Source organism: Cardiocondyla obscurior, linkage group LG06, assembly GCF_019399895.1.
Source record: "Cardiocondyla obscurior isolate alpha-2009 linkage group LG06, Cobs3.1, whole genome shotgun sequence".
NCBI classification, from domain to species: Eukaryota; Metazoa; Arthropoda; class Insecta; order Hymenoptera; family Formicidae; genus Cardiocondyla; species Cardiocondyla obscurior.
This window is the reverse complement of record NC_091869.1, coordinates 1540557-1566503: the sequence shown is the minus strand read 5'-3', so window position 1 is coordinate 1566503 and position 25947 is coordinate 1540557. Positions and strand designations below refer to the sequence as shown.

General features: G+C 42.2%; 1 protein-coding gene across 4 annotated transcripts in view; it reads left to right on the top strand.

Moving 5' to 3' along the window:
* Pi3k21b (phosphatidylinositol 3-kinase regulatory subunit alpha) overlaps nt 1-24712 on the top strand; it is a 58383-nt gene extending 33671 nt beyond the window's left edge. For 3 of the 4 annotated variants that reach the window (XM_070657413.1, XM_070657414.1, XM_070657412.1), the window contains 11 exons: nt 6079-6370; nt 6803-6907; nt 11869-12054; nt 12537-12665; nt 12792-12999; nt 13407-13631; nt 13877-14201; nt 14303-14550; nt 14638-14814; nt 14885-15070; nt 15278-24712. In XM_070657413.1, the coding sequence (XP_070513514.1) occupies nt 6079-6370; nt 6803-6907; nt 11869-12054; nt 12537-12665; nt 12792-12999; nt 13407-13631; nt 13877-14201; nt 14303-14550; nt 14638-14814; nt 14885-15070; nt 15278-15572 (2376 nt within the window). In that variant the 3' untranslated portion in view covers nt 15573-24712. The remainder of the gene's footprint in view (nt 1-6078; nt 6371-6802; nt 6908-11868; nt 12055-12536; nt 12666-12791; nt 13000-13406; nt 13632-13876; nt 14202-14302; nt 14551-14637; nt 14815-14884; nt 15071-15277) is intronic. The other variant, XR_011545828.1, reaches the window with a different exon arrangement.
* Nucleotides 24713-25947: the final 1235 nt, after the last annotated feature.

The window sequence follows — 25947 nt, the reverse complement described above, 5'->3', positions numbered from 1 at the left end:
ATTTCATACGAATGCCACTCTAGTTTTATACGAATTTTTACACGAAAATCTGTCGTTAACACATAGCTTCAGGTCTTGAAAATAAAAAAGTGACGGAATGAAATCTTTTATTGCAAGTGGTAAAATCTTGATGCTTTTTTTTTTTTTTTTTTTTTTTTTCTCGCTGAATCATCAGTCCTTGGTCCTCGCTCGTTTCGGGTCTCATCGAGAGCGAAGAAGGCGGAATCGCGCGAACGAAAAATTCTACGGGCTAGTCTTCTCGGTGGAGATGATGACCTCGAGTCGAGAGTATCTGGACGACGTTTTCCTTGGCCCGTTGACCTTGTAATTGCCCTGTGCGTCTGCTAGTACGCCACAGTCGAGTCTTTTATCGAATTCCCCTCTCGATATCGTTTCTTCCACCCGTCCTGCACCGATTTTTCTTTATCGTCGATCGCGGGCGGGCCGCCGTAGCTTTCGGACGCTTTCAACACGGTGGTTTCCTTTTTGTTGCCGCGAGGAGGATTCGTTCCGTCTGGGTTATCTTCGGCGACTCGTTGTAGAGTTCAACACGCAAAATTGATACGTTACGTATCATTACACGGGGTGAGGATGGAAGGGAGCTCGATATAAATGAGATCACTTTTATCGACACATCGCGTCACTCCTCGCGGTGCATTTATCGTATTTTTTTATTACGCTTTTTAACAGCTACCATTTAAGAACTCGTTGAGACGACAAGGTCGATCGACGACGATTTTTGTACATCGCGATTCTATTACTCCCCAAGTCCGGCGCGATCGCTTCCCATATCGCAGTCGCTATCAAGGCGTAACATTGTGGTAGGATTATCGCATGAAAATGTGTAAATTATTGTATGAAGAGTATCGCGATAACTCATTAATTTATGCCTTCTTACATTTTCGAAACTCCTGGCATCAGTAACGGCATTTTTTATTCACGTTTAATGCCATTCTGTATATTGTAACGATAAAGTTAGCGACATAAAAGAGTTTTTTATAATTCCTTAAGATGTTAAGAAATACTAATCACAAAAAATCATGTTATGTAATATGAACCTTTTCTTTATAATTATAATGTAACTATTATGAAGTATTGATTATACGGTTAAAACATATTTTTAATTATGAAGGATTAGATATAAACATCTCTCGATTGATAAAGCTCTGAAGTTCTAAATATCGCCGACATGCGGCATAAAATAAACCTTGTTATGAGATATAATATTATAAAAATTTTTATTTTGAGTGGCAATTTTTTTTTTTTTTTTTTTCTTTTTTATCCGCTGACTAAGTCTTATTCTATTTTTTTTTGTCTTTCTTAATGACCGCGCCGCGCGCGATTAAAATGCTAAATAAATGCGGCCGCGATGAAAATGCGCACATATCGTTGAGATATAGGTATAAACTTTACGAAATGTATGCCATTTTATGAAACACAATGCAAAGGTGCTTTTTTTTCCTCGTCGCCGGGGACGCAGTCGTCTTGCACCCGGTGACCGAAGAATTTGTTCACAACTGTTAAATGACGTAGCTGGAATTACCGCATTTTTATACAAGTTCTTACTATCGTTATCGTTATATCGCCTTTCTTCTCATATTGCCATTAGAATACACGTTTCGAGTAGCCAGACCTCAGTTCATTCGCAGTGTGTTCGCGTCGACAGTACGTGCGGGTACAATTAAAAGAATATTGAGTTTGATGGTGTGCTGAGAGGGTTCGGAGCGTTAAAGCGGAATGTAACGTAATACTTTCATCTTTCGGCGCACCCGCCGACATTTTCAAAGTGTAGGAAAGAGAAGGAGGCCGATAATGGGCGAGCTAAGCCTCTCTTATTTCTCGCCGCGCGGTAGCCACGCCGCTGTAATGATCGCATCGTGCATGCGTTTTCCACGCGCCGCATTATCATAATTATGCGAGAAGCCCGCGCGCGGAGTAACGGGTCGAGACGGACAATCGAATTACACCGGCCAGCCGTATTGGCCCAGGTTTCTCGCGCCGATGTTCGCCGTGGGAAAACGGGCGTTTCTTCGGATTGTAATTACACCCGCGTTTTTCACCGACAGCGGTAATGCGGGACGGTAATTGCGCTCATTCGCTCGCGCGGGTATAATAAAAGCGACTTGAATTGCAAAAATCCGCAATGAAGTCACGCCTGAAAATCCGGGCGCGGGCTAAGAATAAATTAGGACGAGTTAATTAGGAAGATTGACTCGTCCGTCCACTGATTGATTATTGTGTGAAAGTGTATCTCGCTGGAATCGTCGTGAAATTAATCTCGCATCCGGGATCTATTTTATAAGCCTGCGAGTCGCGTTTCACCGTCGATCAAATCGAATTCGTGTCGATTTCAAATAGAAAATAAATATCTTTTTAATTGTAAAAGACTTGCGACGATGTGAACCTTGAGTGATTCAATTTGGATCAAAGCGATTCGCGCATTTCTACCTCGCCTTGATTATTATGCCTCGAACTGATCTCGGAGAATGGATAGAACTCTTTTTATTCGCACCGACACATTGTTCGATTTGAAGTTGCCATCAGCTCTCATGGTAATGTGTGAGAATTAGTATACGTTGAATAAAGGGAGAAATTTTTCTTAGATTGTCATGATCTCTGATTATCGAATCGTATCCCGATTATTGATCCTCTTGAAGTGGATTTCAATCTCGTGAACTCGATTCTTAGTGTATTCTTTGCAGGGCAAGAGCGCACATCTCGCTAACGCTACCTTGAGCGTAAATCGCGTATTATCATACTAATTGACTCATAAATCGACACTGCATGTTCTTTTAGTGCGAGAAATCGTCTGAGTCTCCCACTCAGCGTGTCCTTCGGGCGGATTTTCCCGCTGCAGCGGGCAGCGGGACATTAAAGGAACGGTATCTTCTTTAATCTTTTTCCCCCCTCTCCCTTTTTTTTTTATGCTGTTCTAAAAGCATCTCACCGTTGCTTTCCAAGAGAATTCTTTTCAATTCAATTTTATGAAAAATTTATGTTTTTTTATATCAGACCGTCCGTTGTGAATTATTTTATTGAAGTGCCTCGCGGTGAATCTTTCTAAAATAAAATCTACCTCTCGCAGTGCCGCTCGACGTTACGTTCGGGCGAGAAATAAACGGGGGATGATACGATAGTCGCGCCTGTCGGGTGCTCCGCGGGCAGATTCTCATTCTCTTCCTGTCGCTAAGCAGCCGAATTCTCCCGAATAGCTTCTTGGCACTTGGAATAAAATAACGAGCGCGTCAAATTTTATCGCCGCGTTCTCGCACGGCTGCGTAATATATCGATCACTTTACTTTTGCCGGCTTGTCGCCGCTAATAATAGCGTTTGGCCCACTGCGCGCCGTGGCGCCGGCCGAAATAGCGCGCCATCGCACGAGAATCGCGCGCGCGTAGCCGAATAATTCGAAAAAGGAGCCAGCTGCCGGAAGTGCTCTCCCTGGAATTGGATTTATTTTTCTTGCGGCGCAGAGATAATTTACGTAAAGCGAGAATCGCGCTTGAATCTATTTTTCCATCTCTCGTTCAACTCTTCTCCTTGAAGCCTTTCCGTTTTACGCGGCTCTCTTCTCTCCTCTCTTCGGAGTCTTTTATCAAAGGATCGATTGTCTGAAATTTACTTTGCGCGAGCGTAGAGAGAATTCGCGGTGGTAACGTGTAAATTTTACGTTAATGCCTCACCGATTTTGTAGCAGCGTACGGTGCAGGAGGAAGAGCCCGTGCTTCTCACTTTCCGATATCTATTAATTGTTCGTTAAACGAGGAAAGTTTCCCTAGATTTCGAGGCCGGATCATCGAATCGTCGGAGATGGGGAAACGCTGGGAAAACTGATTTTCTCGGCCGCGACTGGCGGCTTAAACACAATGTGTGGCTCGGGTCAGGCTAACTCGTAAACGTTACAGCGCGAGGAATTCAAATTGGACGCGAGCGCGGAAAAAAAGTGCTGTCGGTCAAGTGATTCAGTTGGTCGATATTAATAAAGGACTTCCTGGAACTTTGCACGCGCCGACGCTGCATCGGCCGATTGGAGATAACGTAATTAACGCCGCGACTAATCGCGCGACGATTATCTTGTCAAGCGCGCCCGGTAGCAAGCACGCGCAATTCACCGGCAAGTATCATTTCGCATCGCGCGAAGGCTGCCAGCATTTTTATTCGCGCCTTCGCAATCGAGCGGCTCGTTAGCACATTTGACGAGTTCTTAGCGCATTCGCACGTACCACAGCGAGTGGCGGACACCGAGAAATGTGGAAACGTGGAATTTCAATCGTCTCGCGTCGCGTATGATGCGCAGGAGTCACGAAGTAATAATTATAATTACAGTTTACACAAGTTGTCGTGTAATTATCATATTTGTTCCAGCTATAATTAATCTTGTGTTCTTTTTACTTTAATTAACCGTTTTGAAGTCGATGTGCCGTCGAGGAATATTTAATGACAAATGTAATTATAGAGCACTGGTCATATGTATACTTTTATATTTTTTTTTTAAGGGGGGAGGCGAAAATTATTTCTGCCACCCTGTGTCGATCGTTTTTATCGGTACTTTAAATGTTTAATTTCCCAACGAGTCTGGTTCTTTATCGCTTTATCGGGGTTTTCTCTTTTTTTTTTTTTTCTTTTTCCTGCTTCATCCGAAATACGCGAGACGCCACGCTAATCGGCAGCTATCGGCGTTTTGTAAAATGACATTGCTGGAGAATCAAAGGCACCAAGTCATTGACACGCGGTGACGTATTCCGCGGCGGAGATACGGATCCGCAGCTGTCACGGATGGCAGAAGTCTTTCGAGCTCTCTCGAAGGTCTCCATTACCGCGAATGTGACCCGCATCGCGAGTCGCGGGGCGCATTGTACCTCTTCGCGAGCTTCGGTGCAGGTATTGTGCATCGGTGCACACTCGACACCTGTTGCCTTAGCCGTCCTCTAGGGAAAACGAGATGCCTGCTATGAAAGAGAGAGAAAGAGAGAGAGAGCTAAAGGGAGCAAGCGAGAGGGTCGTAACGACGCGTATAAATTACGATCGCCCGTTCGGCGTATTCACCCCTTTTACGAGCGCGGTGCTCCCGACTTCTCAACGTCCCCCATGACTGATTTACCGCCGCGGTACCCGCGAATTATCTCTCTCCTTTTCGCTCGTTTTGCGATATCGCCACTCTTAGGAAGTATTTTCCGCGGCTCCGTCCACGAAAAGGGAGGCGGCGCGCTGTAATTTATAACGCGAACAATCGCGAACGAGCTCTGCCGTACCGGATTTAAAAAGTCTGAGATCCGTAATAAATTTGTCGAGCCAGTCATGTGCCAGTACTCGGTGTCGGCTTAAAAGCGCGTCGTATATACATATAATAATATAATTACGGAATAAAACGTAAAATGTATTCTGTGATACTGATTGATTTTTTGTAACTAACGGTGAAAGAAAATTTTCTTAGGACTCGATCGGAACTCTTTTAGTCGAGAGTTTGGAACTTGTTATTATTAATATTGCACTCATTAAAAAAAAAAAAATTGTAACGTTGAATGACCGTTTTAACTTTTGTAAAATTTGGCGACGGGCATTTCAACTGGCGGAGTTATTCCGCTCGTGAATGACCAGAGGACGATTCTCGCTGACGAAAATATGGGCCAGTGGATCTTAATCGGTCCGCTATCTCCGAAGCGTTCAACTCTTGTTAACGCCTAGGTTATTTACGACATGCGTATTATTTTCCCCCATTAGTCACCGTGTAACTGTCTCCACGTTTGACTTTGTCACGCGTTATGTGTCCGCTCTTTATAGTCGCACCGTCGCGATTTTGGCTCACGCTACACCCTTGCAAATTTACAACCGTCATCGAGACACACGTGCGTATTCAATAGAAAAGTTTCTCCGGCTCGGTTCGTAATTCTGTAGAATTGGTCCCGACGGACGGACCCTACTTCTCTTCGACAACGCGAGCGCCCATTAAGTTGGTCAAAGGTCGCAAAAACGTCTTTTTAGTTGTTCGAAGAATTAAAACTTTACGTCTTAGAATATGACGCGTGAAAGACCGCATTTGAGCTCATATTACGAGATATCGTGATTTTTTTTTACAGAATATGGGTATAAAAGATGAATTCCATCAGAAGAACATTTTGGTGTGCATCGAGGAACTTTGCAAAGCGTTGCCACCACCCCCGGTGGCGATGGAAACGGGTCCGACGCTCAACACGACGACGCCGACGACTGGCGTCGCCGTCGAATCATCCCTTGGAATCAACTGTCCGGGCAACAACCTGACGAATAGCTCGCACAATCTCGTACCGCACAGCTTCAGCGTGTTGGAGAAGTGTGGCAAATGCCATAAATACCTCAGGGGCCTCTTACATCAAGGCTTCCTTTGCCAAGGTACGTTTCCGTTTTCTATCGATCTTTATTAAATTTTAATGTCTTTTTTTTTTTTTAATTTTCTGACTTAAACTGTTTACGGATTAAAAGTTTACGGATGAAGAAGCTCGAATAAACTACTTTGTAAATTTCGATCTTTCACATTCGCCATATTCTTTCGGACAAATTATAAATTAGTTACGCAGTCCTATCTTTAATTAATTTTCTACATTAATAAATTTCTGATATCTGTATTTTTTAATAAACTTGCATAACTTCAAGAAGTTATACACGAGCTGTCAAATTTATCGTCACTTCTAGCATTCTGAGTTTACTCTTGCGTGGCAATCGTTTCGAATAAAATTCCAAAACCAGAATAAGTAAATTAAAAAAAAAAAAGAACTATGCGAGTTTTTCGTGTTGTTGATCTTGTAAATTTTCTGCGTTGCGCAGATTGCGGGCTGGTCGCTCACAGGACGTGTTCAGCGACGGGTTTACCTTCTAATTGCATATCGGAGGAGGAGGACCCGGACAGTTATACCGGCAGGTTTACCTCAGGTAAGTCACGTCTCGCGGGACCGCCGCCGCCGCTGCAGCGAGTTTTATAGTTATAAAGCTAGGCACGGCCCATTAATCTTTCCCCGATGGATAGAACACGGAAAGGCGCGGAAAAATTTCGTTGTCTTCGAACGGAGAGAGAAACGTTGCGTCAGAAACATGATCGCGGGCATCGGCTACTAGTAGTCGACGGCAAGGACGCCCGTTCTGGCGCCTGGCCGCTCGCACCTCGTTACGATAGCCTGGATCAATCCATGAAGGCTCGCACCTCACGGCTGACGGCTTTCTTTCATTGAAATCCCTCGGCGTCGCGGTCGCGTGGGAGTCGCCTCGCTCGCTGGTATTTAATGATCCCTAACCGTGCGCGTACTCCTTTCAACACGGCTACGCAGTTCTCGCTCCGCAAACGCGTTTCTTCGCTCCGCGAAAACTAATATCCGCGGCTGTGTGACGTGCTACGGGGAAACGGCCGGTCTCGGAACGGTTCGCACTTATTTTCATCCTCGCGATCGCACGTTTGTAACTCGTCTCCGCGCCCGGGACGTTAAAGTATATTTGCTCCCGGAGTAACAAAGGTCCCTCGGATGAAAAGATCGGAACTGCCAGGGGGAACGTTTTTTATCTTCTGTAATATTCCTCGTTTTACGAAACGCACTATTTTATGTGTTTATGACATTTTACACACAAAACAATTTTCGCGAGAAGAGAGAGAAGGGGGGAGAAAAAAAAGTAAAAGTTGAGAGAGGAGAGATTTTATCTTTTCTAATATTTCACGTTTTACGATACATTATTTTACGCGTTTATGACCGAACAATGACGCGCCGCGAATTAATGCCTCCTCGAGACGTTCCCGCCGAATGTTTATCTTTAAACGCCATCGGTTATTTTCGATTTTTCCACCGATAAGCCGACCTCTTAGAGCGCCGGGAAATTTCTCTCGAGCCGCCAGCTGCGGAGGTGCAATGTATGCCTTTGACGGCAGGACGGTTGAGCGGCGGGAATACCCCAGACGACGATAATCGGCAGAGACAACGTGGAGGCAAGGCTCGACCGCTCGTGCCGCCGACGTGCGCCTCGAGCGATGCATTTAATTAACGCTGCACACGCCGCCGCGAATGACGGAATCGAATATTTGTGCATAGCAAAACCGCGCGGCGCCAGCCTTCAGGGCCATGTCACCGCGCCCCGTCCCGCTGCCCCCAATCCCTCATTCATTTATTCTAACCGTTCCCTGTCGCCAATTGCGTTTGTACACAACGCGCGCGCGATGGTGCATCGATCGCCCGGAATTATCGTCTCGCTGATAACGTCGTTTGTCCGCGCAACGCCAATTCCGCGACTGCGACGAGTTACGATAAGAGAGCTGATACGATGCGTCGTTATTAATGGACCAGGTTCATTTCCGCGACCGCGACGGGAAACAATTGCGAGGAGAGCGAGACGAGCCGTTAATTACGCGCCTCGACTTGGTTATCTTGTGGCATCTGAAAATTTGCCGCGAGATCGGATCGGACGTGCTTCTTGGTGCCAACCATCTCGGAAACCGTCAGGACTTACGGGCAATCGAATCTCTTGGGGAACGAGGAGGAAACCCCCGCTCACACGCGGTCATCGCGTCGGCCCCAGTTGATTTGCAGTAATTGGTGACGTTTAATCGCTTGCACGCGCGCGCGAGTCGTCAACACGGATCTGAGCGCGCGTGGAGGTGCGGCGACGACAATTACGTCTCTCTCGCAAGCAAAAATTCGAGTCACGTGCGCGGCGGGAGCCGAGTTCGCTCGCTTGCGACGTCGACATTGACGTGGTCCCGCAAATTACACCTGCCTCTGCGTCGGAAAAGTTGATTGAAAATGACGCGACTATCGGCTGCGGAGCTTTTAATTGCGCGCGCTCGCCCTCGGTATTTCTCAATATCACCGGTCGCTTTCGCTTATCACGCTAAGTGCGAGTTCGACGCCGCGTATGACTTTCGCGGGGCCTAAACGCGTCAACGGTTCGAGCTGTCGAAATCCGAAAATTGCCCCGGTGCGGGTTTCCGCGCGCGATACGCAATCGGCTCGTTAAAGCGGAATGCCATGCCTCCGCGAGCTGGTCCATTAGCCGCAAATTCAGAATCTAGCTACCGTTTGCTCCCCGCGCCGTGATTTCTTGGCGCATCGGCGATCGCGACATTCGGAATTCGTGACGGATCTCAAATAGCCTTGCGTTCGCGCATAAAATTCGCGTGCGTGCCTACGTTCTACGGTATAGACCGTGTTTTAATTCTGACTTTTTGTCCTCCCCGTGTCTCTCTTTCTTTCGTTCCCTCGACCACTCGTCCTTCTCGAGCGGACGTGAAGAAGACACGGTCATGAAGAAACAAGACGTCGCCGTCGCGGTCGTAAAAATAAATTTCTTTCCTCCTCCCTCTCTTCCCCGCCCTGCACAATGTGTTCTCCGCTCGTCCTCTCTCTTCTGTCATAATGCACGCGTCTTTGATTGTACAAGTGGCGTGTACGCGCGAGTTATTCGCGGGAGACAGAGAGAGAGAGGAAGCGGGACCGTGTCTGAAAATATGATCGGGCCGTATATTCTCGCGCGAAAATAAAATCAAAGGCTCGTCAGCCGTAATAAAACGACAGGCGAAAAGACGAGGGGCGGGAGAGAAGAAACGAGAGAAAGAAAGGCGGAGAGGAGAGATGATCGGAGAAAGAAACGTCCGTAGGCGATAAGCGGCCCGAGAAGCAGTCTGAAAATCCGCGGGAAAGTGCCGGGAATTTTCCCTCGAGCGTTTCTCGAGTGGCGATCGCGGACGTTATGCAATCCCGCCGTTGCTTTAAACCCGTTGAATTTTTGCGCCCGTGTCCTACGAAGTTTGATCAGGTCTCGTTAATTAAGAGAAGCTTTAACGCGCGCGCTAAATCGTGTTAGGAACAAAGAATAAATTTAAAAAATAACGTTTATGGGTGTCACTGATAATGTCGCTTCTTATCCGTTACTGCCGTGATAACTATTATCACATGTTAAATTGGCAAAGACACGGATAGGGGGATTCACGCTGTGGTCAAAGTATAATATCTTTCTCAGCACGTTTTTTGGAATAAATTTAAAAACGCTCGTTAGCATCAATATGGAATTAATTACTAATTTAATTATACTAGAAGAAACCATGGGCGCGCTACGCGCGCGCTATTTTTTGAAAGACCTCAATTATAAACTACAAAAAAAAAATCATGCGACTTACCAATCTGCATGAGCTTCAGCGGAGTTGTAAATTTCTGCCGGTGACTGTAACATAAAAAAGAAAACATTAATATAGACATGTCAGTTAATTAATGAGATTAATAAAAAAAAAAAAATTTTCTTTTAATTTATACTTACTTAAAAGTTGCTCCGCCGATGCAGGATGCCCGTCCCGGGCCTGCTCCTCCTCTCAGTTTGTGTGTCGAGTCATCCTTCCGCGCACAAGTAACTCGCGAACACCCCGACCGTGATTTTACAATCGCGAAAATTAATTATCACTTCGCGCCTTTTTGTCCGGCACTCGCGTTTAGAATAAAGTTACGTCAAAAAACTACGCCCGAATACTATGCGAAACTCCCGAAACGACCGACGAACCGGCTGCGGTTCGTATAATTCTTAATATCGGCGGTGACGACACTTTCGTTGACGACGGCGGATGCAGCTGCGTCGATCTGTAACAAAAAGAAATATAAAATTTAATCGTAGAGATGTTACAAGTATTTTGTCTTTAGAAAAGAATGCACGCGCTTCTAAACGGTATATTAAATTAATAATAAAAAATAAAATTTTTTTTACCTCTGGGGTTGCTCCGTTGATGCACGATGCCTTTCCGAGGCCTCCTCCTCCTCTCAGAACATCAGTCCTCCCGTCGGAGTGACCAGCTTCCTCTTAGGCCATTCGAACTTCGTCCTCGCTCTGGTTATCTGCAAACAAAAAGTCCAGACAATTAGTTAAAATTACGCGAGTCTGTACAATACTTCTAAAATAGAAAGGTTACCTCGGGGAGATGAGCGCATAAGCAAGGATGTAGCTTATTTTAACGAAAGGAGCGTAATCAGACGTGTTCTCCTCACACGGAGAATGGGGAGAAGATAGTTCTCGTGCCGGACGGTTTTCGTGAACGCAAATGCGAATTACTTACGGCACAGAGACACGTGGCTGCCGTACAATGCGTAGTACGTGTGCTTCGCACGACCGCTGGAGAAGGACAAAGCGAGAGTGGGAGTAGTGGAGGAATATACCTAGGGCTCGTTCTCACCCCGTCCCCCTCCGTCTCCCCCTCCCGCGACTATCTATTCGTTCCTCTCGTTCTCTTCAATTGTATTCGGTCGATTTAATTGTAATATTTAATTAGTATGTCCAGACAAAGACGGTACTTTCACCAGGTCATCCTCGATCGCGAAGACCGTCTTTGCCTGGACATATTAATTAAATATTAAAATTAATTCAAATCTCAAAATCGCCGATTTGATAGATGAACTAAATAGGAATTTTTGTGGAGCTAAATTTAAAAGCGTTTAAATTGAGAGGAACCGTGCGTTAAAAATTGGCAGGGTCTGTTACGCGACGTGAAACAATCGGACCTCAATAATTATTAAGAAAAAAAAAAAAGATTTTACGCGCCTCTAATTTTTTAATTAAATGCCACAAAATTGAGTTTTAAAAACGGCAAAGGTAAAAAGAAAAAATTATCCTTACCAGTGAGTTGCTCCGCCGTTGAATGATAACAACGTACGTTCTTTTCACGATTTATCGCGACGAGGTAATGTTTCGGTTTTTTACGAATCGTTCGCAAAAAGGCATAGACATTGGGCTCGGCGCGGTCGAGAATTTTGAAACGCGAGACGTGCCCTAAGCACGCTGCGCCGCGTCTGGGGTACGTCTCGCGTTTCAAAATTCTCTCCGCCGTGCAGCAAAGAATTCACGGAATCGCCTCGAATGTTTGTCGCATATTGCAGTGTTCGGTCTCGCACTGTGCTCGCAATTCAACCCCAACATCCGTTCGGCACCGGTTCTCGTGGAACGATGCATCCACGAGATCGAGGAGAGGGCGTTCGCCGACTCGACGCTGGACCTTTACAAAGTCTACCACAGCAGCCCGCCTAACGAGCAGACTCTCGAGCTGCGACAGAAGCTGAACGAAGGTAAGAAGACGACACGAGCTGCAGCCACGGCCGGCCGGCAGGTCGAATCGCGCGATCGCACGCGCTATAAATAGCCGGCGGTCGTGCCACGATGTTCGGCTCGCGGGTTGCAAAAATGTCGAGCCACGCCACCAGATGCATGCTTCATTGTGGAGGGCCTTTCCCGTTGTCCCTCCGGGGGAGGGCGCCAGAAAAGCGTGAATGTTCCATGTATATTTTACGCGACAAATCGAGATTTCAGGGACAGCGGACGGGCCAGAGAAATTCTCCTTTCAGACTTTGAGAGACAGAGATCCGGATGTAATTCCACACATTTAACGATAAACTCTTAACATTTGTACAGCTGTATTTTGCCAAACATTATTCGTTCGCAGTGGTTATTGTTGTTGTAACTAATAACTAATATAATTGATCTGATTCGGTACTGTCACTTTAACAGACAATGCAAGCGAATTGGACTAAAACACATAATATATTTTCAGATGCCTTCAACGCGGATTTGAGTCCGTACACTCCCCAATGTATCTCCAGTGTTCTAAAAAAATTCTTGCGCGAATTACCAGATCCAGTAATTCCGGTGCAATGGTACGACAGGTTTCTGGAAGCGTCAAGTGAGTATATATTTCGTAATTAAATAGTTTCACGCTTGCCTTTTCCCTTTTATTTTATTTTTTTTATTTTTATTAATAACCCGTCGTCCGATACCGAATGTTTAAATATATATTTTTGTTTCACAGATATAAGAAGTGACGAGCAGTGCGCGATTCGTCTCAATCAGTTAGTAGCAGAACTGCCGGAGCATCATCGTAGTACACTGTGCCTTTTGATGGAGCACTTCTGTCGCATCTGCCAGCTGCAGCACGGACGGGGTTACACGGAACCGCCGACTATCCTCGTGCAAGTGCTCTGCCATATATTTCTTAGGCCGCCTTGGGAGCGAATCATGTGAGTGCCACGTGGATCTTTTCAGCTGCGCAGAGAGAAGAGTTGAGAATAGAGTGCGGTTCACACGAGTTTTTTTTTTACCGGTTCACTCGCACTAGTGCGCTAGTGGCCGCTAAAAAAGCATAGATGTATTCGAAGACGTCAGTAGCTTGTTTTTTTTTATTTCGTCAGCTAGCAGACTAATTAAATTAAAAGAATGTAACTTAATTTTGTTAGCGATAGGTTATTCACTTTTGGTTTGTGCACAGCATTATGCATGTTTTAGAATATAATAATACAGTCGGTGCAATAAAAAAAAAAAATTAACTAGTTTTAACAATTATGTTATTATTATTAGATAAGACGTATACGATAGAATGCTCGTAATACTTTGATTAGGAAGTATTTAACCCTGCGCAATTTTACAGCCAAGTTGTTCACAACACGGAAGCGCATATACGTATAATGGAATTGCTGTTATTGCGCGGCAATTGGCACGAGAAGCTACCGGAGTTTGCTAGTCCTCCTCAATTGCCGCCACGTAAAGTTTCGAAACCACAGTTTCCGATTTTGGATCCATTCCCGGTTCTCGAAGATGAAGCTGTCAAAACGGCACCTGATGCAGATACTGGCAAGGATCAACAAACGCATAGGTAAACTTCAAATCTGATTCTGATTTCAATCCAAATCTCAATCTAAATTACAAACTTGTTTGTTGCTCTAATTTTACATTAAACTTTCAATTTTGATCTTTTTCTTTCAGTTTAACTTCAATATCTTACTTAATTTTAATTGTTTTTTTTTTTATGTATTTTTTTTTTTAAAGTTTACGATAGGTTTGTAGATACATGTAGTACAAGTGATGCCCAATCGTAATTATCGTCGAAAAAAATTTCAGGCCGCGCACACTACAAGAAGCCGAATGGTATTGGGGTGACATTACGAGAGATGAGGTGAATGAGATGATGATTGATTCGCCAGACGGCACTTTCCTGGTACGCAATGCGTCTTCCAAGGGCGGCGAGTATACTTTGACGTTACGTAAAGGCGGAACCAATAAGCTCATCAAGATCTGCCACCGAAACGGAAAATATGGGTTCTCGGATCCTTATAGTTTTTTCTCGGTCATCGAGCTGGTTGACTACTACAGGAATTGTTCGCTCGCGCAGTATAATTCAGTACTGGATATTAAACTACTTTACCCAATTTCACGATTTCAACAGGTATCATTCTCAAATTTTATAATTCAAATTGGAAATTATTTTTTTATTATATTTGATCTTGAACTTGATTCTATTTTATTTTGCAAAAAAATAAACAATAGGATGAAGAACTTGCAAATACAACTGACATGGCAAAAGTTAAACAAAAGTTTTTGGAGTTGGAGAAAGAAATAACCGATACAATGCGACAGTATCATCACTGTTTAGATCTGTACAGCAAAACGGTCTATGAAGTTCAATTAAAGCGACAGGCATTGGAAGCTTTCACAGAAGCCATCAAAATGTTTGAAGAACAGATAAAACTACAGGAAAGATTCCAGAAGGAAGCCCAGCCTCATGAGATTTCTACGTAAGTGCTCTGTTGTTTTTAGTGCTCTTCGAAATATGTATATTGTTATAAAAATTACAAGTAAATTTGAATATTTTATAATTGCAGTTTAACAGACAACTTAGAACTGCTGAAGCGAAGACTGAAGGCCTTAGAAGATAGTAAAGAACAATTGGAAGACAGTTTGAGACAACATTATGCTTATTACAGAACCCTTGAGAGAGAATTGTGCTATTTGAAGGCGGAGATTGGAATGCTTGTACGACAAAAAGATCGTCATTCTATGTATGTATTTTCCTTGACTAGAAAAATTTTCTTTAATTAAAAAAAAAATAATTTAGTTTGAACATTACAGGTGGTTAAAGAAGAACGGAACGAAACAGAACAAAGAGGAAGTAGACTTTCCAATCCATTCCGACGAGAATTCGTGGCTGTATTTGCAGGGTTCTCGTACCGACGCCGATCATATTCTAAAAGGCCGACCAGACGGTACTTTTCTTGTCCGTCGATCAAGAACGGGCCAGTATGCGCTTTCCATAGTGTAAGTAATCCTATTTTATGACGAGCAGATAAGTGTTTCTAAGATATTTAAATGAATTCTTTATAATGGGACATTTTGTATAAAATAAATTATACAATATATAAAGAAAAAAAATATTACAGATATTAATTTAAAAAATCGTATTTGGTTGGCCGACATAATTTTGTAATTTATGCTATGTGTTATTTGGAAATTATAATGTTACAGGTGCAACGGCACGGTACAGCATTGCATAATATACGCCACTGAACGCGGCTTTGGTTTTGCCGAACCATACAACATTCACGAAAGTTTGAAACACCTAGTACTACACTACGCCCAGAACTCCTTAGAGGAGCATAACGAGTGCCTGACCACTACTTTGGCCTACCCTCGGTTTGCGACGTCCTTAGCGCTCGCACAACTACAGGCTCAGCAGAAGCAGCAACAGATTCACATTCAGAATCAATTGCCATTGGCGCGGCTGCCTCAAGAGAATCAACTCGTCATGCCGCACACATAATATTGGCCTGTCGAGCGCCGCGATCAGGATTTGCTCGAGTCTGAATACGTTCACGCACGTGCGCACACCCACACGTGAGTTCTGCTGCTACAAGCATCATTCGTTGGCACACGATCGACAGATTGAATGCGTCGCGCAAGCTATCTTTGACAAGTTTTAACACGTTCCGCCGCGAGACAGAATGCTCTTTTGTTTTCGGAACGTTTCCTAAAATTGCGTACAATAATTATGCATATGTTTCACAGTGAAAGAAACTTAAACATGAATTAATGCTGTAAAAGCGCGTAATCTAGCATCGATTGCTTAATCATCATCGAACGATAGGTAAGTCGCAAGATATCCGACTGCATAAAGCACTTCGACGAAGCGAATAATAGCCGTAACAATAGTAATTGTAAGAGATACTAGTGGTAGAATTAGATATACATGCATTATCGTGATATGATAATGATTATTTCGACTAATGCAGAGGTTCCCAAACGGCGGAAATACTGTATGACATACCGAGCTGCGACATACTAAAGAAACATCATTTATTGAAAAGAACGTCAAAGCAGACAAATTAAGATCTTGAGAATAATTCACAAAAATTGAATCGCTTTTTTATATCATGTTAAATTACCATAAAGATAAGTATTTAGATATTTTTAAATTAATATATAAAGATTATTTAAAAGCGTAAAGTTTTTCAATTTTTCAATCTTTTGAATTATTTGAATCTTTTTACTCCGCAAGAATGAGTGAGTTATAGGAGATTTGAGACTTGACTTATATTTGTTTACATACGTGATCAATGATTGAATCCACGTTTTGTATTTATACATATACGTTCATTAACAATACAAAGGTGCTACCATGGAGATAAAAATATCAGGAAAAAACGTAATGTTGCGGGGGTGAAGCCAAAAGGGCAAGAGAAATTAAGTCTACAGTCATGAAAATGAACAACCAAGATGACGAAAATTGGTGGTTAACGTAACGCCACTGCGGTTAATATAATGGACAATCAAGCGATTTTTCCTCATTTCTCTGGCTTCATACCCCTCACCCTTAAGTACGCTCTCTTCTGAAATTTTTATCTCCATGGGTGAGACACAAAAAAAAAGAAAAAAAAAAATTAAATAAAATCAAGCTAGAGAAAGAAATGTTTGGGAACTTCTCGATTAACAGGACCAACATTACGAACGACGGATGTTATCGGCTCTCCCTCAGGGTTTATACGTGGAGAGTCGAAAATTTACGTCGACAATGGCAGGATGATAGTGGTACGATTTCATTGCCACTAAGATTTTGTTCTTTGGAACAGAAAAGCGTTTTCGATCTTAACGCTTGTAATTGCGCATAATTGATCCGCTCGGAAACTTCGGCATTACAAAGTCACGCCGTCGGATCAGCGACCGGGACAGCGAGGTCCATTTTATTCGTGTAGATTCCATTATTCAGGTAATCAGGGTAGTCGTGTCACGTCTAACCCTTAACAGCCTGAATTCTTCTTAGACTCTGATTAGCTCGTATCGGGCAGTCATTTAGTTTATAACTAACTTTAAGTTAGTGATTCGTTATTACTTAGCTAAATAAGATAGCTACTCATATAGTTTAATGATAAATTGTGCTATTTTGAGAAAAAAAAACAGTTAAAATGTTATAATTATTTATGATCACATAGTATCTTTTTTAATGCTATGATTATAGTTCAGGCATTGATAAAATGTTCGTACTAATACATGTAGAACTTGTTACATATAACATATTTCGTAAAATAATTCTAAATGACGCTCATAATTTTTTGCGTTATGAGTCAATCTGAATCATGTACCAAATCACTATTTAACATTTCTTTTGTAATGCATTTTGCCTCTTTTTCTATAAAACTTACATTTAATACATGTTAGTATCAAATCACGTCGTATCAGCATCTTAAAGACTTGCATAATTTCACGTATTTAACACGATTATTTTAGGCTTTTAAGGGTTAAACGTGATTTTTCAACAGTCAAAAGATGATTACTTCCTCATTGCTCGAATTTCCCGATCGTTTCTCATGCGAACATCGTTCGCAACTTTTCATCGAAGGATGTGCGCTGCGATTCGCATAAACGTGTCTTCTTTTTTTTTTTTTTTACGCGGAATTATGATATAGTGATATTAGAATGTAGTCGAACAAATTCACGTAAAACCTGCGAGGTGTCTTTATACCATTTTATAGTAACCGAAAAACTGGTCGTGAGAATCCTGCAGATTTGCTTTTTTTCGACGAGAGATTTAAAGAATTTGTTCCTTCGAACATTGTTAAAAAATTCATATTAATTTGTAATAATTTTTAATTATATTTAAAATCTCTTCAAATCATTAAAGAGTGGATTTATTCGATTCTCATGGCTGAATCTTTGGGTTTATTCACAAAAATGGATCGGATATCTCCGTTGTCCTTCCTCGATCGCGTTCCGCAGCGGATCGCGATGAAGTTTTCTCGATGAAAGAGAGAGAAAGAGAGAGAGAGAGAGATAAAAAAGAGAGCTTTTTTTATACATTAGATGTCGTTACGTCAAGCAAATTTGTGAGGACGGATATATATATATCTATATTGTCTGTGATTTTTTTCGGATTGTCTATGAGCAGAGGGAGAAAAGTTATCGCGTTTGTCGTTTCCGGTCGCTTTTAATCCTAATTTCTCATCTTCATCTTTCTTTTCTTTCTATACTCCTTTCCTCGAACATCCGTGAGCTTTCTTTTCTATCAAAATGTGCATCCCCGCGATCAACGCGTCGAGTCGAGCTTTCTCGCTGTAGAGGTCTGTCTTAGTTACTGAATAATCTTAAAAACAGCGCCGACAAAAGGGAAGATCAGGACGTGACAAGAATTGAGAGTGACGAATGAAAAGTAAAAAATACAGAATTATCAATGTGTGAAAAGTAGCCAAGTTTGTGAACGTTATAATGGTAATCAGACACAGACGGCGTCTATTTTTATTTTTCGTTTTTCTGTTGTCTCTCAGTGGCTTATTTCGAACTTATTTCGATTGTTCTCTTTTATATCCTTCTTTTTTTATTCTAATTGTCACTTTATTCCGTCCTGATCTGAACCACTAGCTAAACGAGGAGACGCACGAATGCGTGCCTGAGAAATCTCACGTTTACAGAGCGGTCGGTAAACGGCGAGAGTGTACCAGGAACGCTTCACGTTCACCGAGCTCTTCCATTTATAATTAATTTTAAATTATATGAGTGCACATACCAAAAAGAAATGAAAAGAGTACGCAACTCTTGTCTCCATGCGCTTATATCTTCTATGATAAACCTCTATTACACGACGGAAAAGCGAACAGGCAGGAAAGTTCGACGAGACGTCTCCCTTTTCATTCTGAAGAAAAGCGCAGAGCGGCGAATGTCGCGCGGGTGAAGGAAAACCGTAGTCGGTAAACGAAAGGCTCTCGTTTGCTCATTTCGAACGTTTCGGATTACGTAGGTTTAGGTAGTTTAAGATTTTTTATACAGACGCAAAACGGGGGAGAAGGGAAGCGAGAGAGGCCGACGGGCCTGGCTCTCGCTACCGTGTGATTGTCCAATTCGTCATCCGTCACATGTCGTTCGTTTCGTTCTCGCCGCCGGATTTCTCGGATGGTCCCTGCGTTTCTCATCGAGCCGCTCTTCTCTTCGAGTTTCGGCTCGCTTTTTTATTCTTTTTGTACTGTTTCATATGTTGTGCACTCTGAAGGGCAGAGCGGCTACGACGTTTACCTTTTGAAGGGAGCCTCGAGGAACGAATTCGCGATCACGTTCAATTTCCCGGGCCTGGAACGCTTATGATCGTCAATTTTTGCCGCGGAGCAAATGCCGTGCGTTAACGATTGAAATCTTTCACATAATGAACACCGAGAACCCGTTGAGCTCTACCGGAATGCGCTGAGATAGTTCTTCGTGACTTTTCTCTCAAGGGATAGTGTGTCATTCGGCTAAAGAGAAATTACGAAGAGAACGAATCGCCGACGACGGACTCTTTTTATAGTGTTAAGGACGAATTATACGAATATTATGACCGACGTGTATGACTCGCGATAAAGTTTGATGATGCAAATATTATATTTGTTATATTACGTTAATGATGGATAATTTTGATTAACGATAATATAATTTGTTAAATAACAACTAGATGTAATATATCATGTATGCTCTTATGACGTTTTTTTAATGGAAGATGAAATTGAAACATAGATTATTCGATTTTTTTAAATTTAATTTAAGTAAAAACATGAAATGTAATGTTTTATATTCCCGAATACACTCCAATTTAATTATCTTTATGGAAAGAAATCTTTTAAAAATCAAAAATTACTACGTAACTGTAGTATATGATTAAAATTAGAATTATAAGGAGTTTCATTAAAGTGGTAAGATAACTATTTTTTTTTTCTTGTTAATTTTTGTTAAGAACTTTAATTCGAATTCGAATGTAATTGTCTTGTTATTCTCTTTTTAATTTGTAATTACATTTTACGATCGTAAATGCAACGTCCGCGATACGGCAAAGTGCGATTTGTTATCAAAAAAAATGTACGTGACATTCAGTCGTTTGTCATGAAATCTATCGCGAGTCACGCTCGTCGTTGCGTTTTTCCAATGGGAAAAAAAAATTACATTTATACAGGTGTGCTCGCGCGCACAGCATGCATTCACATGAATACCATATACACAACACACTCACGGAATAGATACATATGCGAGATAAATAAACGAAGCTATATAAATAAAAATATACATATATATATAAATATATAAATATTATATAGATGCGATAACGTTGTGCGTCGAGAAATATATATGGTGCAGATATGAGAGAAAGAGAGAAAAGAGAGGAAAACGAAAAAAATATATATATATCCGAATATATATCTATATATATTTTTACTTACTTTCAAAGCAAACCTTTAATTGATTATTTATAATATATACGTGCGTACACATATACATACATATATATTATGTATACACATTATACATATGTATATTAATATGAGCATGGAGAATCTTGTTGTATCGGTCGCGCGTCTCCGCGAGCTTTTTCGAATGCAAGTTCCTTCGGGAAAGCTCTCGGGCAAGCGCGACAAATATGCACACACACACATTCACACATACACACACACGTACGATCCCGATTAATTCCACGGGATTCGAAGTGTCGATCGATTGTGACGTGTGAGCCAAGTCGAGTCGTCGTGAATGTTCGCGCAAGAAAGATCAGGACGACTCGAGATTGTAATTGCAAACTTGCTTTTTAATATTTTTGATGGATCTCGATTGTACGTGTAGTTAAAACCTTTATCCTGAATTGCGAGCGGTCGGGTTTAATCTTTTTTTTTTTTTTTTTTCTGCGTGCGACCTACACATTAGCGTAAATTAATTACAGTCTGTTTTAAAAGGTCTCGTGTAGTGCCGATAAAAATCCGATATCGCTTATTAGAAACGCTAAATAATAAGGAAAAATTAAAAAAAAATTTATATAATAGTATTTCTACATTTCGTTTTCTAAATAATAAATTACATCATTGAAAGTTAATATCGAAAGATAAACGTTGACGAATTTAGTGTTTCTTTTTTATTTAGCTCAATATTTTATTCGAGTGGTAAGAAATCCAAATTCTTAATTAATATTGTACATAATATAATATTTCTTTGATCAATAGATGTGTCTCGAATGAGCTTTCGAACGATTTTTGAAAACGATCTCGAGTATTTCGGGAATTAAAACAACGCCAAAGCGTTTTGAAAGAATCGCCGTTGTTTGAAACAAAAATCCCAAATGCCAAAATCCCAATTCGTCAATCAATCGAAACTGTATGGGGATTCCAATCAATCGTACTAATGAACACGGGCGTATGTAAGAAAAAGGAGCTGGCCAAATTGAAAAACGAGCACGTGTGTGCTCTCGTCACTTGCGTGTGAATTTCGATCGCGGAACGGGAGTGATTCAAATATATATATATTTTTTTTAATTTTAATTTGGTTTTTTTCTTCGTGAAAACCGGACGCGAAGGCGGCGTCGTTCTATGATATCCGAGCCGATTGCTCTTCTGTACAAAGAACGAAAAAGAAAAAAAATTGACGAGAATGAGAGTGGTACTTGGCATGAATGTTTTCGGCAGGACCGGTCCATAAATAATGCTACGTCGAGGTAACGATCGAGTTGCGTGTCACTCCGTGACGATGTGACGTAATAATAGTTAAAGACGTGAAGGGCTGCTGTTTAAAATTTCAATCAGACGGCAATTCTTAACGGCGGTAAATTTTATCCCGCAAGACAGCGAAAGGTTCTGTTTTTATACCTACGAGTGCTAAAACGAGCATTGCCTGATTACTTGACTATTACTGCGTGCACATGCGACATTGACCGTGCAGCTTGTCGGGTCAACTTTACGTAGCATCGACGAGAAAATTAATCGGCATTGCGTACGATTTGAGGGATTTATCGGTCGAAGTTAATTGTCAAAGAGACGATAACGATGTGCGCCGGACCCTTTGACATGTGCTCTAACATTCGGGCTCGAGTAAATAAAAAGAATGCGATTGATGAGAGAATCGTGACTTAACGAAGGAAGGGCTGGCCCTTAAAAAAAATAAAATAAAATAACCCACGTGTGTGAGACCACGCGGACAAATGTGTTTCGTCAACCAGCGCGCTTTCGCGCGCCGCATCGCGATCACAGAAGATTGGCGACGGTAGTGATAAAGCGAGATAAAGGAAAAAAAATTAACGACGAAGAAAAGAGAAAAGAAAAGAAAAAAAAACGTAAGGAGAATAAATGGGGAATAAACTTTGCCTTAGCTTTTGTACAAGCAAACGAATATGAGGGATCGCCGAGAGAGGGAAAGAAGGCACAAGCGCGAATTCTCACGATAGGCTGACACAAATGATTTTGACGATAAAACAGTGATAAGAGTTAATGAGTCTAATAAGCTGTTGTAGCTATTGTGCGTGTGAGTGGGAGAAAGTGAGAAACAGCCTTGCAGCAAACGAGCGAGATAGAGGCAGAGAAGCAGAGAGATACGTTGATAATCAAATTATGTAATTATTAATTGTGCGCACTTGCATATAACGGCGCGATTGCACATTAATAGAATCTTCTCGCGTTGACCCAGCACCGATACGAGAGAATTCTTTTCGAAGGTGACTAATATAAAGATAAAAATTGAAAAAAAAAAAGAAAAAAAAAGAAAAAGAAAAAAAATAGAGTCGCGCAGCAACGTAGAAATCAAGAGGAGGTGATCAATGCGAAGCCGGTTTAAATCGATGTAATCATAGTAGATTTAACGATTATATTAGCCACAAAATAAGCATTGACCGGATTGATATATAATTAACATTGTGTTAATTGACTGATTGCGCGAAATCGTTCTCGTCGATAGTCATCTTCTCGCAATCATCTGGCCGGGTGATCTCGCGGGACCGATCGTAAGGTGCGAATGGGAAACATTTGCTGCAAGGTGATAATGATCGATCATCAATCAATGATACGGATGCCGGCGCGAAAAAAAAAAAGAGTTACACGCCGGGTGCGAGCGTTGTAAGCGAGCACGAAGACGTGGGCGTAAGAGCAAAAGTTGCTGACACAATATTACATTATTAACGAACGTATGCTGTCCCACTGTGATAAAAACTTTTGTTTTTGCATGTAAAAATATATAACTACTATTATATTGCCATAAGCGCGCGCGCATGTATGTGTGAAAGTTGAAAAGAGAGAAAGACAAAGTGTGCGTGTGACACATAAAAATAGTACACAGCGCATACGGATGCACGCTTATCGGCGAACGCGTTGCGAATCGGTGTCCGTGTATCCGCATGTGCACACCTACACATATATGTACGTGTATACATGCGTACACGCGCGAATGTACGGAGGCACGGGTGCATAGTGATCGTGCGTGCACACGTAGACAGGCAGCATGCGATTACGGGGAATGCGAACTTTTATTATTGCGCACGCCATACATTCATACGCTGATGAAGGACAAATTATCGTAATTACCACTAATGTAGCATCGAACACCGTAGGATACCGATTCGCCGATCGGTGCGGCCGAGATTCCGCCTTTTCTTCTCCCCCATTCCTTGATCCCCGCGGAATTCGGCGCACTCGGACAATCCTTTTGTATCTTTTATCTCCCACGTGCGTACAGAATACAACACACATACACGGTACACACGCATACGTCGATCCGCGAAGAAAGTTTTTTGCAATTCCTAGCTTCGTTAGCAATAATTCACGGCGCTGTTAGTCTTTGGAAAATTAATGAGTTCCGCGTGCTTTCCTTTTGTTTTATGCGACCGATCGGGATCAATCGAGGGAACCGGAGCCAACAGTTCGTTCTCCCGTCTTGAAAAACGTCCACACTTGCGATTACCTCGACTGTCAATTCTCACACTTTGTCCAGGATCTCGTAGTCACACTATTCGTCCAGCCTCGCGTCAAGAGTTTACGATTAAGGATGACAAATAAATCGCGCGTAGCGCTTTCTCGCGAAAGCGATTTTCCTCAACGAAAGTGAGACGGGAAGGCGCGATCGTTAACTTCGTTCCCTCGATTACCACCGCCGGATCGGTTTTATCGAAAATCGTGGATCGCTGTGTCGTGCTATGCAGAAATGTACGGAAGAACGTGAGCGTCATGGGAAATTTCTACGATTGAATTATATACACTTCTTATTTACTTATTTCATCTCTTTGACAAGCTGGAGAAAGTCACTTTTAGAATTATGTATATTACAATTATTCTGTAAATTAGAAAGATTAATTAAATATTTTTTTAAAATAGGTTATTTAAAATTTTTAAGAAAAGAAGGCGATTAAATTTTTTTATTAAATAAATTTTTTTATATCGTGAAATAAATGAAGGAGAAGTGTGTAACCGAGTGAAATTTTATTTGTGATTTCGAGATCTCGAACTAAGAGACCTCTCGAAAGAACTTGAGCGCGCGAGGCTGATAATTGGTAAGATTGCCCTTTGGGCGTGCGAAGCTGATGGTGTAGTAAACGTTTACTCGCTTCTTTGCGCAATGGTCATCTTCATACTGTATCATTTATTTGCTAGAACTACCATGTAAAATCATTTATATTTGCATATGATTAAAATGTTTTACTTATAAGCCCCGTAGCATTACTATATTATCCCTTTGAATGCCACGCTTCTACCCGTCCACCTTCTCCTTAATTTTACTTTCGACTCGACGGCTAAGAAATTCACATCGGCTGCATCAGTAATACGTAAAAAAAAAGATTACCTCGACATAACTTTTGTATAAGTTAATTAAATTATCCAATTAAATTAATATTATTAAATATTCGCGGGAAGACTAATACAACCGATGCAAGCTGTAGCGGATCACACCTCGCGAGTTTTCTCTCGTCTCTTTTCTCCAGGGGATCGAAGGGGGATTCGCCAAGCTCGAGATAGAACGTTAGCAAGCGCCTGTCTAATTAACAAAATACGAATTCGCTTGTTCAGATCGGACCACGGCGCCCTTGGCGACTCGCGCTAACGTCTGGAGGCAGCCGAGCATAATGCCGCTTTGAAAGTGAGATTAATCGTGCGAGACCTATCCTTACGCGTCTGACTCATAAGGATCTCGCAATTACAACGTCATAATTGAATTACGAGGGGCGCAGCTGCACGTGCGTGCGCCGAAAGCGCGATTCATCGCTCGTTCCGCAGTTGGTTCCGGAACTTCGCTTTTTCCGTCGAACGGAACTCGACTTTTAACGTGGACATTCTCGTATCAGCGTTCTCGCACGCCAATAAATCGCGCCGCTCTATAAAAATTCTGATTGACGTTGTTTCGCGCATCAAAGCGGCAACAATATTTCTAATTTACGCGAGTCCACCACCGCTGATTAACGTCTCGGGATCGTTGAGTGTTCCATGTGTTATTATTATTTCTTTTTTTTTTTCTTTTTTTTTCTACATTACGTTACGCAACCGCGGAATTAAGCGGAGACAAGTTGCGCGCGGGTCGTTATAACGAGACGGATCTACCGCGCGATATTTTAACAAGCGAGATGATCGCGAACGCCGCGAGATACGGCGGCACCTCTGCAATTTACCAATTACCACGGAGCGAACGGTGACATTAAAGACGGTTTTTAATTGAAGACGAGGCGAACATCGGTACCGAGTGATTCTCCTAGCTCAACCCCGGGATTGTCGTACGCTCTCGCGCAATTGCATACAGGTGCATTACGTAACTTCCCCGGAAGCACTTAATTGGCGCTTAATTATCACTGGTATCGTTGCCGCGTTAATATAACAGCTGCAAATTCGTCACGAAAAATTCCGAATTGATTTTCTAACGGAGTGAGGCAGCCCTGTTCGCGAAATTGCTAC